The 12966-nt window shown below is 53.2% G+C and overlaps 1 protein-coding gene across 7 annotated transcripts in view; it reads left to right on the plus strand.

Annotated features, from left to right (window-relative positions):
- Positions 1-12966, plus strand: part of ZMIZ1 (zinc finger MIZ-type containing 1) — a 250550-nt gene that overhangs the window by 208192 nt on the left and 29392 nt on the right. For all 7 annotated transcript variants that reach the window (XM_075564199.1, XM_075564198.1, XM_075564195.1 and 4 more), the window contains one exon: positions 2625-2769. In XM_075564199.1, coding sequence (XP_075420314.1) covers positions 2625-2769 — 145 coding nt within the window. The remainder of the gene's footprint in view (positions 1-2624; positions 2770-12966) is intronic.

Genomic DNA, 12966 nt, shown 5'->3' on the forward strand with positions numbered 1-12966 from the left:
CTGGGCCACCCCTGACCCAACATGCCCAGGCCAAGCTCGCAGATGGATCCAGACTCCGTTTTGGCTGCAGATTCCCACATGCTGTCAATTAACTGGGTTTGCCTCACAAGAGCCTGTATTGTTTGCTGCCGTTCTAAGAACCCGTGTGCCGGGCGCTGCCAGGGGGCTCCTGTGCTCAGCAGCCTCGCCGAAGGGAGCAGCCTCTTTGAGCTGCCCTCCACCCTCGCCACGGCTTTCTCTTTCTCATGGCTGCAGGACTGCCTCTCCCGGCATGCTCTTCGGTGGTGGCTTCATCATGTGCACACACGTTGAAGTGCTCTCAGCTTGCAGACCCCCCCCCCCACAGCCCGATACACAGCAGGCCCCCCTTATATCCCTGGAAGAGAGCTCGGATCCCTCTGGACCCTGTCCCCTTTGGGCCCCCCACCCCCACCGGCAGATTGGCCAGTCGTGACGGTCAGGGAAGACAGGCAGTGACCCTCCTGTGCTCCTTTGTGTCACATCCAACCACAGCCAACCCACCACCGCCTGCTCTGCACATCCCTGTGCAAATGAGTCTTTCAGTGCTCCGTGCCCCCTTGCACACGCAGCAGTAACTGGGCGCTTGGGAGAAAAGTGGAAACTGTTCCCCATCGATAGGCTGCCTCTCCTCCAGCTGTGGCAGATGGGTGCCAGGCACCCACATTAGGGGCAGATGCCAGCCAGGGTGGAGCCATCTCCTCTTTCTGCCAGCCCTCCCCGTCATGGGTGGTGATGGAATGTGCCCACAGAGGGGGCAAGAGGGGTCATGTAGGCTGCAGGAGGAGCTGTGACCCTGCAGCCTGCTTTCATGACTTCACCACTGGTACCCCCGCCGGGGAAGGAAACAGCTGTCCTCTTGCGGGTAGGACACAGGCTGGATCCCAGCTCCAACTCACCGCCTTGCTGGACACCTGTACCCAGCAACTCTGTGGCGACTCCCTGCCACCCCTCTCACCCCTGCACAAACCACTGCCTTTCCCATACCAGTTTGTCCCCAACAGGTGCCCAGAAATGTGGCTACCCCTCTCCCAGCAGCGAGAGGCCAGAGAGAGCCCTCTGGCAGCTGCTCTATTCTCCCCCGAATGCTGGGACCAGTGGGTGGGCAGAGGCAGAGGCTGGTAGGAGCCTGTGCTGTGGGGCAGGCAGTTTGCCAGGGTAACGGTTCCTCGTCCCGCGGGCCCCCGAGCTCACTGAAGTGGAGGCCTGCGAGACTGACTGTTCTCTCACGCTTTTACTCCAGCCTCTGGTGCCACAGGGCCTGGATCCCTGCCCTCTCGGCGTGTGGCTTCTGTGCCCCTCACTCTGCCCCTCTGTAACAGGGCATGTCACAGCTGGCCTGTGATGCCCTTGCAAGGGTGAGGCAGGCATGGGAAAAGGATGCAGACGCCTCTGTCCCGTGTCCAGATGGGGGAACCTCGCACTGAGGGTGAGGGCTTCGCATCCAGCCAAATGGCAGGGTGTGCTGATTCAAAATGCCACCGGCTGCCTAGATCGGTCGCCTTCTAGAGCAATCTAGTCAGTGTAGCTGAAGTCCTCCGGGCAGGAATGGGGCCTTGGCTGGGTGTGGTCACCTCTCTCACATCCATGCAGCCTCTGTCCACTTTCCTATTTGCTCCTCAGCACAGCTTTGGGAGCCAGGCAGCCAGGGGAACTCGGCCCCCATTTTCTGGACAGGCACACTGAGACCTGAAGAGGGGTCTCTAAGCTTCTAGGGTCACAGCAGCCTCGCCCAGCCTCTCAGCCTTGCTCCGTCCTACTGGAGGACTAGGACTACATGCTGACCTCCAGAGTCACATGCTGTCACCACACTGGGGCAGCAGTGGAGGAAGGAAGGGGGCACAGTGCCCCCCGCCCCCGGTCATGGCTCAGGTGACCCCAGGCTCTTTTGTCTTGGTGGTAACCGCCGTGGGATTTGGAGGGCTCTCACATGTACTTGATGCCCTGACAGACCGACCTTAGCCAAGCCCCTGCCCTGGAAATCCTTGCCAATGTCCTCCCAATAGTGAGCACCCTCACAGTGACTGTGGGTTGGACTGAACAGAGACATGATGGGTTCTAGGCTCAATGGGTGTCTTCTGGGTGGGGTGTACCCAGGGAGAGCCCAGTGACATGCATGGGACCATCCACAGGGTCCCAGAAGGCTATAGGTCTTGTTTACATTTTGTGCCATGCCGCCAGACCCAGGAAGAAGCCACGTACTGTTGATTTTCTCGGTTACAAGGTGGGTTGGGTGGACTTCCCAGGGACAACCTGGGGTGGCTGGCATTCCCGGCCCTGGCTTCTCACCAGTCTCACCTCAGTGTGAGTCTGCATCCAATTAATGCACTTGGCTCTTCCCTGCCTGCCACCTCTACCCTCCTTACAGTACCAACTGCTTAAAATGAACCTCCTGATTTTTTCTTACAGCAATAGAAAACTCTAATACCCCGCAGGGCTGTGTCAGTGGCCACTGAGGCCTGCTGGGAAAGTTTGGTGTCTCCCGTGGCGTCTGCACGCAAAGCTGGGAGCAGACTCAGCACCACGCCAACTCCAAGTGGGAAGCGGACAGCGTCCTGGGCGCGCGCGATGGCGGCTCCTGTTGACCATGCTTTCCTTGCTTGCAGCCCTGCTGTCCTCCTGGTGTGAAGAGCTCGGCCGGCTGCTGCTCCTCCGACATCAGAAGAGCCGCCAGAGCGACCCCCCGGGGAAACTCCCCATGCAGCCCCCCCTCAACTCCATGAGCCCCATGAAACCCACTCTGTCGCACAGGTGAGGGGACGGGTGCCCCTGGGAGTGGGCGGGCAGGGCTCCGTGGAAGCATTCCTCGGGTGTACGAACATGCTTTTTTTTTTTTTTAAATAACCCTGGATTTTCTAAGAGCATGATCTGCGTACATATATATAATCATTTTATTGGGGCTCATACAACTCATATCCATCCGTCCATCCATCGCGTCAGGCACATTTGTACATCATCATTCTCCAAACATTTGCTTTCTACTTGAGCCCGTGGTATCAGCTCCTCATTTTCTCCCTCTCTACTCACAAACCCTTGATAATTTATAAATTATAAATATTTTTTCATGTCTTACATGTCCAATATCTCTGTTTACCCACTTTTCTGTTGCCTCTGCCCCAGGGAGAAGGTTATATCTAGATCATTGTGATTGATTCCCCCTTTCTCCCCCACCTTCCCCTTCCCCTCGTGGTATCTCAACTCTAATTATTGGTCCTGAGGAGTTTATCTGTCCTGGATTCCCTGTGTTTCCAGTTCTTATCTGTATCAGTGTACGTCCTCTGGTCTGGCCAGATTGTGAGGTAGAATTGGGATCATGATAGTAGGGGGGTGGGGGAGAGGAAGCATTAAAGAACTAGAGGACAGTTGTATGTTTCATCGTTGCTACCCTGCACCCTGACTGGCTTGTCTCCTGCCCACAAGCCTTCTATAAGGGGATGTCCATTTGCCTTCAGATGGGCTTTGGGTCCCCACTCCGCACTCCCCTCATTCACAATGATATAATTTTTTTCTTTGATTCCTGATACCTGATGCTATTGACACCTTGGGATCACACAGGCTGGTGTGCTTCTTCCATGTGGGCTTTGTTGCTTCTCAGCTAGATGACCACTTGTTTATCTTCAAGCCTTTAAGACCCCAGATGTCATATATTTTGATAGCCGGGCACCATCAGCTTTCTTCACCACATTTGTTCATGCACCAGCTTTGTCTTCAGCAATCGTGTTGGGAAGGTGAGCAGCATAGAATGCCAGTGTAATAGAACAAAGTGTTCTTATATTGAGGGAGTACTTGAGTTGAGGCCCAATGTCCCTCTGTGACCTTAATACTAAACCTATCTATAAGGCATCATCAGGGAAAAAAAAAATCTTTCCATAGTGAATGAAGGGGGGAGTGCAGAGTGGAGACCCAAAGCCCATTTGTCGGCCACTGGAGACCCCCTCACAGAGGGGTCTAGGGGAGGAGATGAGTCAGTCAGGGTGCAATGTAGCATTGATGAAAAATACAGCTTTCCTCCAGTTCCTAAATGCTTCCTCCCCTCCAACTACCATGATCCGAATTCTACCTCGCAAGTCTGGATAGAGCAGAGGTTGTACACTGGTGCATATGGGAGCTGGAGGCACAGGGAATCCAGGATGGATGATACCTTCAGGACCAGGGGTGTGAGGGGTGATACTGGGAGAGTGGAGGGTGAGTGGATTGGAAAGAGGGAACCGATTACAAGGATCTACATGTGACCTCCTCCCTGGGGGACGGACAACAGAAAAGGGGGTGAAGGGAGACGTCGGACAGGGCAAGATAGACAAAATAATAATTTATAAATTATCAAGGGCTCATGAGGGAGGGGAGAGCAGGGAGAGAGGGGAGTAAAAAGATGACCTGATGAAAAGGGCTTAAGTGGAGAGCAAATGCTTTGAAAATGATGAGAGCAAAGAATGTACAGATGTGCTTTACACAATTGATGTATGTATGGATTGTGATAAGAGTTGTATGAGTTTTTAAAAAAATGTTTTGAAAAATTCAAAATAAAAAAATAATACTAAACCTATCTAATTCCCCATCGTCATATATAAATGTTTACATATGTACATGCCTGTATTTAGACCTCTATAAATGCCCTGTGCCTCCTAGTTCTTACCTCTATTTCCTTTTTTACTCTCCTCTTGTCCCACTATCATGTTCGGCCTTCAGTTGGGTTTCAGTAATTCCTCTCGGTTACATTGCCCTTAATCAAGCCCTACCAGGCCTCCTACACCCTCTTCACCGTTGCTTTTGGATCACTTGTTGTTCCCTTCTCCTTGGATTGTTAACACCCACTTTTCCCTCTCTGCCCTGCCCCCCCTGGAACCATTACTTCCTTTATTTGCTCCTCCAGATGTTTATCCCACCTCTCTTATCTAGGTAGACCTGCAGAGATAATAATATGCACAAAAATAAGACAGAGCAAAACAACAAAAACTAAGGACACACACACAAAAAGAAAAGCCTGTAAATAGTTCAAGGTCTGTTTGTTTACCTTTAGGATTATTTTTGGTCGAGTCTGATGGGGTGCCACACCCTGGCCCCAAAGTCTATTTTCAGTATACTGTGGGGACTCCATTGCGCTGCTCCCCTTGCTGTTCTGTTGCACACTCTTAGTGTTTTGCCTCAGTGTGGTACAATTCCCTCGCGGCACAATTCCCGCATGGTGGCTCCCGTGTTGTCCCATGTAGGGCAATGGGTCAGCGAGGGACGTCGTCTCGTAGTGGGGCCGGCCCTACTCTCTGTGCTTTGGCTGCTCTGAGCAGAAATAGCATCCTCAGGGCTTGGTGGGCCAGGATGTGTTCCTCTCTCCTCTCCTTTCATTTGCTCCCGTGTGTTCTGATCAGACATGTCCCTCTCCCTGAGCTGCAGCTTCAGTGCTGTCCTCTGACGTGAATTCTTCTGTGGGGAGAGATGGCTGTCCATGTAGTTGAGATTGGGGCCAGGCCCTCAGACCTTTCTATTTGTTCCCTGCTTCATGCTGGTATGTTACATTCACCAGGTTGAAGTCTAGTCCCTCTTTCTCTGTGGAGATATAAACAATAACCTCTGCTCAGCAGACTCATGTTGTACTTGTCCTTTTGTGCTTGGCTTACTTGGCTTAGCATAATTTCCTCCAGTTCTCCCCATGCGGTGATGTGCTTCGTGTGTTCATTTCAGTTATTTCTTTTTTATTATTATTTTATTAGGGGCACATGGAACTATTATTACAATTCATACTTACATCAATTGTGTAAAGCACATTTGTACATTCATTGCCCTCATGATTCTCAAAACATTTGCTCTCCACTTAAGTACCTGGCATCAGCTCCTCATTTTCCCACTCCCCCTTCCCACAAACCCTTGATAATTTATAAATTGTTATTTTCTCATATCTTACACTGTCCATGTCACCTTTCACCCACTTTTCTGTTATCCATCCCTCAGGGAGGAGGTTATATGTAGATCCTTGTAATCGGTTTCCCCTTTCCACTCTCTCCCGGTATTGCCACTCTCACCACTGGTCCTGAAGGGATCTTCCGTCCTAGATTCCCTGTGTTTCCAGTTCCTAGCTGTACCAGTGTACATCCTCTGGTCTAGCCAGATTTGTAAGGTAGAATTGGGATCATGATAGTGGGAGGGGTGGGGAGGAAGCATTTAGGAACTAGAGGAAAGTTGTATGTTTTATCGTTGCTACACTGCACCCTGACTGGCTTGTCTCTTCCCCGCGACCCTTCTGTAAGGGGATGTCCAGTTGCCTACAGATGGGCTTTGGGTCTCCACTCTGCACTCCCCCTCATTCACAATGATATGATTTTTTTGTTCATTGATGCCTGATACCTGATCCCTTTGACACCTCATGATCACAAAGGCTGCTGTGCTTCCATGTGGGCTTTGTTGTTTCTGAGCTAGATGGCAGCTTGTTTACCTTCTAGCCTTTAAGACCCCAGACGCTATATCTTTTGATAGCCGGACACCATCAGCTTTCTTCACCACATTTGCTTATGCACCCATTTGTCTTCAGCAATCTTATCTGGGAGGTGAGCACACACAATGATATTATTTTTTGTTCTTTGATGCCTGATACCTGATCCCTTCGGCACCTCATGGTCATGCAGGCTGGTGTGTTCTTCCATGTGGGCTTGGTTGCTTCTGCGCTCGATGGCCGCCTGTTTCCCCCACGTCTTCCGGGAAAGTTGAACTGGCACTTGACTGCATCAAACCCCGAGCTTCCCTCTCGGATGGATTAGCATTGAGGTCGGGGCTCTGCTGTGGCTTGGCACAAACTAACTTAAGAAAGTGAAACACTACTTCTTAAACTTGTGAATATACATAACATTATTTTTAGGTAAGTCAAACATCTCCATAAGATAATTTGCTCCGAGTTGATTTTATTCCAGCAAAATTTAAAGCCATAATGTATACTTCTCTCCACCAGCATGACGCATCAGAAAGCTTATGCTGGGCAAACAAACTTTAATTTGCAAAGTAAATTCTTGCTGATTTCTTCCTGAGAGTGGAGAGTTCAGAGCTGAGGCTTTGCCGATATTCAGGTGGAATAACATCAGTGGCAGGGGAGGACTCGAACTGTCCCATTTTATCACCCTTTTGGTATCATAAATGCATTTGATGAGAGAAAGGCAAAAGGGTCTTTGTCAGGGCACATTTTTTCCTCATATGCTTCAGCAATCACAGATTGACCGGAAAAAGATGTTTAAAAAATACCCGTGTGTTGCAATGGAATGGATAAAGCCAAGGGACTTTTTATAAACTTTTGTTTTTCCATTTAGATTTGAACAGGTAAGATACTCAGTCTTTGTGGACCAGAATTGTATTAATTTAATTTGATGCACTGGTCCTGAAGGTCTGTCCTGGATTCCTTGTGTTTCCAGTTCCTATCTGTACCAGTGTACAGAGGCGGCTGTTACATTCTTAATGAAAATGTTTTTCTTACATCCTCCCACGTGAGCACCATGGTCCCCCTCTCAGAGCAGGTTGTGCCCCTTCACGGAGGGACTCTTTCTTCTGCTGCTTCTGAACCTCCACAGAGAAGTCAGACATGCTAAACTCAGGGTCCCCCTTTCTTCCTGAGCAGGGTCCTGTGTCAACTCCGAGAAGACAAGGCTGACCAGCCACCTGCAAAAGGGAGAGCCCCCTCCCACCCACCCACCCTCGGCTAGCCAGGCTGGGCCCAGAGAGCTGAGCAGAGTCACACAGGGCCAGGGCCAGCAAGCATTGAGGAGCTGGCCAGTCCATCCTGCGTCGTTTCAGAAGGAACATGTGGCCTTGCCTGGCAGGCCTCCAGTTAATTCCCTGTGAGTGTCTTCCCTGAGCTGGGATGCTCTTGGTCGGTGTCAGGAAGGCTAGCCCTGGGGCAGCGCCACCCGTTGTACACTCGGTCTGCCTGCCTTGTGCTGTCCTGCCAGTCTCTAAGAGGGGCATTTGTAGTCCGTGCTTGGCCCTCATCATCCAACCCCAGAGGCCCTGGAGCTGAGAGCATGCAGCAGGCACTCCAGTTGGGCCACAGGGCTAGGCAGCCCGGTGGAAGCTGTGCTTTATGAATTATGTTGGGAATTCTCGACTCTTGCAACAAAAAAGACCTGTTACTTGTCAAGTCTAGCCTTCTGCCCGTGCCAGATTGTCCTGATATGTGGTCACTATGTCCTATGCCAGCAGGCCCACCTACACCCAGGACCTGCACCTCAGAGACCCTGAGCTGGCACTGAGGCATCTGACTAGGAGCACCCCGCCTCTCCCAGTGGTTTTTTTGCATGGTAGGGTGGGTGCCCAGGCAGGGCGCTTTTCATGATGCATGACCTTGCAGGGCATTTAACCGACTCGTCCCATCTTCTAGCACTGTAGTAAGAAGGGCACTTCATACAAACCTGCCTCCCCTGCCTCCCGCTTTCTGCTCCTGGCCCAACCCTAAAACCCAGCTGGAAGCTGGCTTTAACTCAGGCAGGAACGTTTAGTTTATTCATTCTGGCCCAGCCGTCTGTCCTACTGCTCATAGGCTCCCAGCCCTCCCTGGTCGGAGGGGTTTGGCATCACCCGAGCATGACAGGAGCCTGCCTCAGACTGGCCTGTGGGGTTCCAGAGATGTGTCTGTGCTCACGGAGCTGAATGTAGCTCGCCTGTTGGCGAGATAAGACCCTTGTGGACATGCCAGGAGCTGGTAGATAGAGGCTGCAGACCTGTAGGGGTGTGGCCACTGGACTCAGAAGGAAAAGGAGCCATAGAGTGGCCTCCCAGAGGACGTTGAGGCCTTGGACTTTGAAGGACGAATGCACTCCGTGAACTTAGACTGGCTTCGCTCCCAGCGCCCAGTACCTGCCTGCGGAATCACTAAACCCAAGCCAAACGTACTACACGAGTTGACTCCAACTCAGGGCAGCCCTGCAGGGCAGTCGGGCAGCCACAGCTTCCTCTTCCTGAGCAGCTGGTGGGCGAACACCAGCCTTGTGGGTAGCAGCCCAGTGCGCAGCCCACAGCACCACTAGGGACTGGCAGTGGACGCCGCATGAGCTGCTCTGACGGCGGGAATGCTGAGGGCCTTTGGGCCTCCGTGGAGAAGAGCTGTGTTGTCAGGAGCCCTTGCGAAGCATTGATCAGTGTGGTTCCATGGGACAGTGAGGTGTGACATCCATTCTGGACTGCAGGCACGTCCCTCCTACTCCCCCCAACCCTACTCTCTTACACCAAATATTTCCCCTGGAGGGAAACTGGGCCTGGGGGGCAGAGTGTTCTTGTCTGAAGTCTCAGATGGGAGTGGGAAACTCAGGGAGCTCGGGGGGCCAGAAGTTCGGAGCCCACCCCTGCAGGTGGTGCGTGCCTGGCAAAATCCTCTTCTGCTGTCGCTTTGCTGGGCCTCAGGCATCGTGGCTTTGTCCACTGCAACAGTGAGGAAGGAGGCAAAAGGACGTGGCAAGTCAAGGCCTGATTTTTTTCTCCTGTGGTCTTGGGTTCCAGAGAAGCCTCTCCGAGCCCCTGGTTTCCTGCAGCCCTCTGCAGTTTCCCAGGGAGACCTAATGGGGACTGGGGCTGGAGTATTATTAGCCCACAAAGTTGGACTCAGTTTTCAGCTGGTGGAAGGTCTTCAGGCAGTCTTTGTTTGATGCCCATAACCATGTGTACTCTGCAGGTTTCTAGAACAGATCTTAACAAAACGGAGGTTGGATGGGCCTGGTGGGGCCTCCTCAGCCAGCCCTTTGCAGGGGGAAGGGACCCCGGTATGCAGCAGGAGGACACTTTGCAAGCAGCAAGCATCTGTGTGCCCTGTAGCCCTGCTGTGACCTGGACTCCATGCTTGCTGCCCAGGGCTTCTGCCTGGCTCTCCTGGATAGTTAATGAGCAGTTGAAACAGCCATTTGTAACGAGTACATTGTCCACATGCAAATCAGTGCAGGCAGAAGTAATTAAAAGCCTAATAAATCTTGTTTACACTAGTAATTTGATTACAATCAAGGCTGTTAGTTCTAGGGAGGACTCCTAAGATCAAAAAGGTTACCCCACCACCCCGCCACCACCACCACCCCCCTCTTACTTCTTTCCCATTTCCAGGAGAGCACTCCCAGAGGACCAGCCCGAGGTGGTCTCTGTTTCCCAGCTGCCCTGCTGGAGGGGCTGGCATTGTCTAAGCGGTTTTGGCCCTTTGGGGCATTTACTTCGCCCTCTGTGCCTCTTCACTGAAATGGAATCATCTGTGACTTGGCGCCATGCTTGGCACACAGGGAGCCTCCTGGGCTGCTCATTCTCATGTCTTTGACCCCAGCCACACGCTGATGGCAAAGATGCGTCCGTCGGCCATGTCGCCATGCCTTGACCTCTACCGTCTTCATGGGGGCGTGTTTGCAGAGCCGCTCCGCTGTACCAGGCTCTCCTGCCACAGTGAAACCAACACGTTAAAACAGAATTCAATAGAAAAAGCACTTGAAAGCCCTGTAACTAAGTCTCTGCTCCAGTTGCCAAGGCACAAGCCCCTTTGTCCTTCCTATTGAGAACTATACAGACCCTCTCGTTCCGTCAGCGGCACTTGTTTGGGGGGGTGGGGTGGGGGGGATATCGACTCCCTGAATTTAGAAGGACGGCTTGGTGTTTCATTAGCAGGACCCGTAGCCCGGCAAGGAGATGGGATCAAGGAGATTAATTAGGATCAGACAATACCCTTATTGGGAATTAGTGATTTCTCCCAAATTTGTAAAGAGGCTGTTAGCCGTGCAAGGGAAGAAGCGACCCCAGCCTTCCTCTCTTCTTCCTCCTGTGAGTGTCAGTGAAGCTGCTGCCGCGGGGCCCAGGAACCAGACTCTGCTTCCTCTCATATGTCGTCTTGTTCAGGCAACAGATAGCAGCCGGCGCCAGGGGGGCAGGTGCGCACACGAGGACCCTATCTTCTACGACAACTACAACCGTAGAAGGTCTGTATGTGAAATACAGACGCGGTGTTGACCGAAAGGTTCTTCTTCAAAACCAAACTCACTGCCGGCGAGTCGGCACTGAATGGCTCGGCGCAGCCCCCTGTGGGTTTCTAGGACTGCACCTGTTCACAGGAGGAGAAAGCCCAGTCTTTCTTGAGGAGCTGCTGGTGGTTTCGAACTGCCAACCATACGTATCGCAGCCCAACAAGCAACCACTGTGCCACCAGGTTCTGCTTAGGAGAGTCGTAAAAGGGGATGTTCAAGTGAGGCTCTGAGGTATGGGTAGGAGTTGACTAGCTTGAGAAGGGATTGCAGACCTCCGAGGAAGACTGCTCATCAGTGGTTGACAGAACGATAGTTCTGCTGACAACATAGGCACAAAACTAGGCACTTCCAGAATAAATGTGGGCGTCTGCCCTCTGCCCAGGTCCTCTCCTCACCCACGGCAGCTGCCCTCGGCCAGGCGAGGCGTGGGGACGCTATCAGCACAGGTGTGCGGGGATGTGCCCGGCACCAGGCACACGTTTCCGCCTAGCAGAGTTCCTTCTGCTTCCACAGAGCTCGGCGCTGCCCCGACTCCTAGAATCCAGCCGTGCAAGAGCCAGAGTTTGGCCCCAGGCCTTCTCACGCCAAAGCGCACCTAGCGGACCCCTTTCTACCAAGTCGCCCGTGCCGTTTCATCCCCCAGGCTTAGTCAGAACCGCAGCGTGTGAAGTCGCGGTTCTTCCTGGACTCTGGATTGTCTCAGAGGCTCCCTGGAACTCCCCCAAGCCTCCCCTTCTGGGAATGCCTGTGGACTTCTACTTTGCCTTCCCCATGTTGGAGCCATTGTTGAATGAGGTGTCGCCCCTGCCGCCTTGCTGAACCCTAACTTCCTTGAGGCGGTGTGCATGACGTGCCTGATGGCTGGCCCTGCTTTCACTGGTTCTGTGGCCCTTGGCAGCCCCGACTTCCTAGCAAGCCCATATTTCCCAGTGGACGGTACGGTCAGTGCTGAGGGGAGAGCCCCTCCCTATCATCCCTTGTCCTAACAGCCCCGAAATCAGCCCGACCACAGCCACTGCAACAAAAGCCAACGGTGTCGGTGTCTCCAAGGCACTTTGTTAGCTCACGCAACCCTGTTGTCACCCCAATCTGCAGATGGGGTCACTGAGGAGCAGACATGTCTTCACTTCTCTCTTTCTCGGTGTCTCTTGTGGGCCAAGACGTTTCCCTTCTGGCCCCCGGGGCCCCTATAGAAGCAGACGCCCCCTGTTTGTTGACAAGCTGCTCTCCGGGTCTCCCCCATCCACCCTCGGTCTGGGAGCTCTCGTGAGACCTGGTCAGCGTCACAGCAACAGGCAGGGCTCACTGGCAGGGTGGGTGGGTGCCCTGGAGCCCAGGCCTCTGCGGCGAAGCAAGAGCTCTGCTCCATGGACACACACTGGCGTTAAATGAATGAGCGCACCCTTGAGGGTGGACACCAAGCGGTTTCTTGCCAGCACTTCATTCGTTCGGCAGAGACCTCCTGAGTACTGTGGGTGTGTGAAGAATACTCGATGCCGGACACAGGGAGCCCAAGGCCTCGGGGACAAGGCGCCCGGGTCAGAGGGAGGGGAGGGAGGACTCCGGAAGCAGTGGGCACAGAGAGGCTGATGGGTGTGCCTGCGGGCTCCTGGAGGAGCCTGACCCGGAGGGATGAGTGGCCTTGTCCGGGTGGAAGCAGGAAGATACCAGGCTGCCCCTGTCTGAAGAGGTGCCTGGCATGGAATTCCCCTGCCCGCAGGCAAATTCTGAGGGTGGGATGGAGTTCTCGGATTTAGGAGATTAAGGTGAAGCGATCTACCAGCATTCATTAGAGTGGGCCTTCTCAGCTCCCAGGGGGCTGGTCGAGGAAGAAAGCCCCAGTGTGGCAGGTACCCCTCATCCTGGGCTAGACATGTACGCAGGCTGTGGGGGACACAGAGGGGCCAAGGGACTTCAGGGTTTCACTGTTGGTGGGGCGCCCTGCCAGTCCACTGGAAACCATCTCTTCCAGCCCAGGGCTGCCTGCGCCTGT

This window comes from Tenrec ecaudatus, chromosome 12 (assembly GCF_050624435.1).
Source record: "Tenrec ecaudatus isolate mTenEca1 chromosome 12, mTenEca1.hap1, whole genome shotgun sequence".
Classification (NCBI taxonomy): Eukaryota; Metazoa; Chordata; class Mammalia; order Afrosoricida; family Tenrecidae; genus Tenrec; species Tenrec ecaudatus.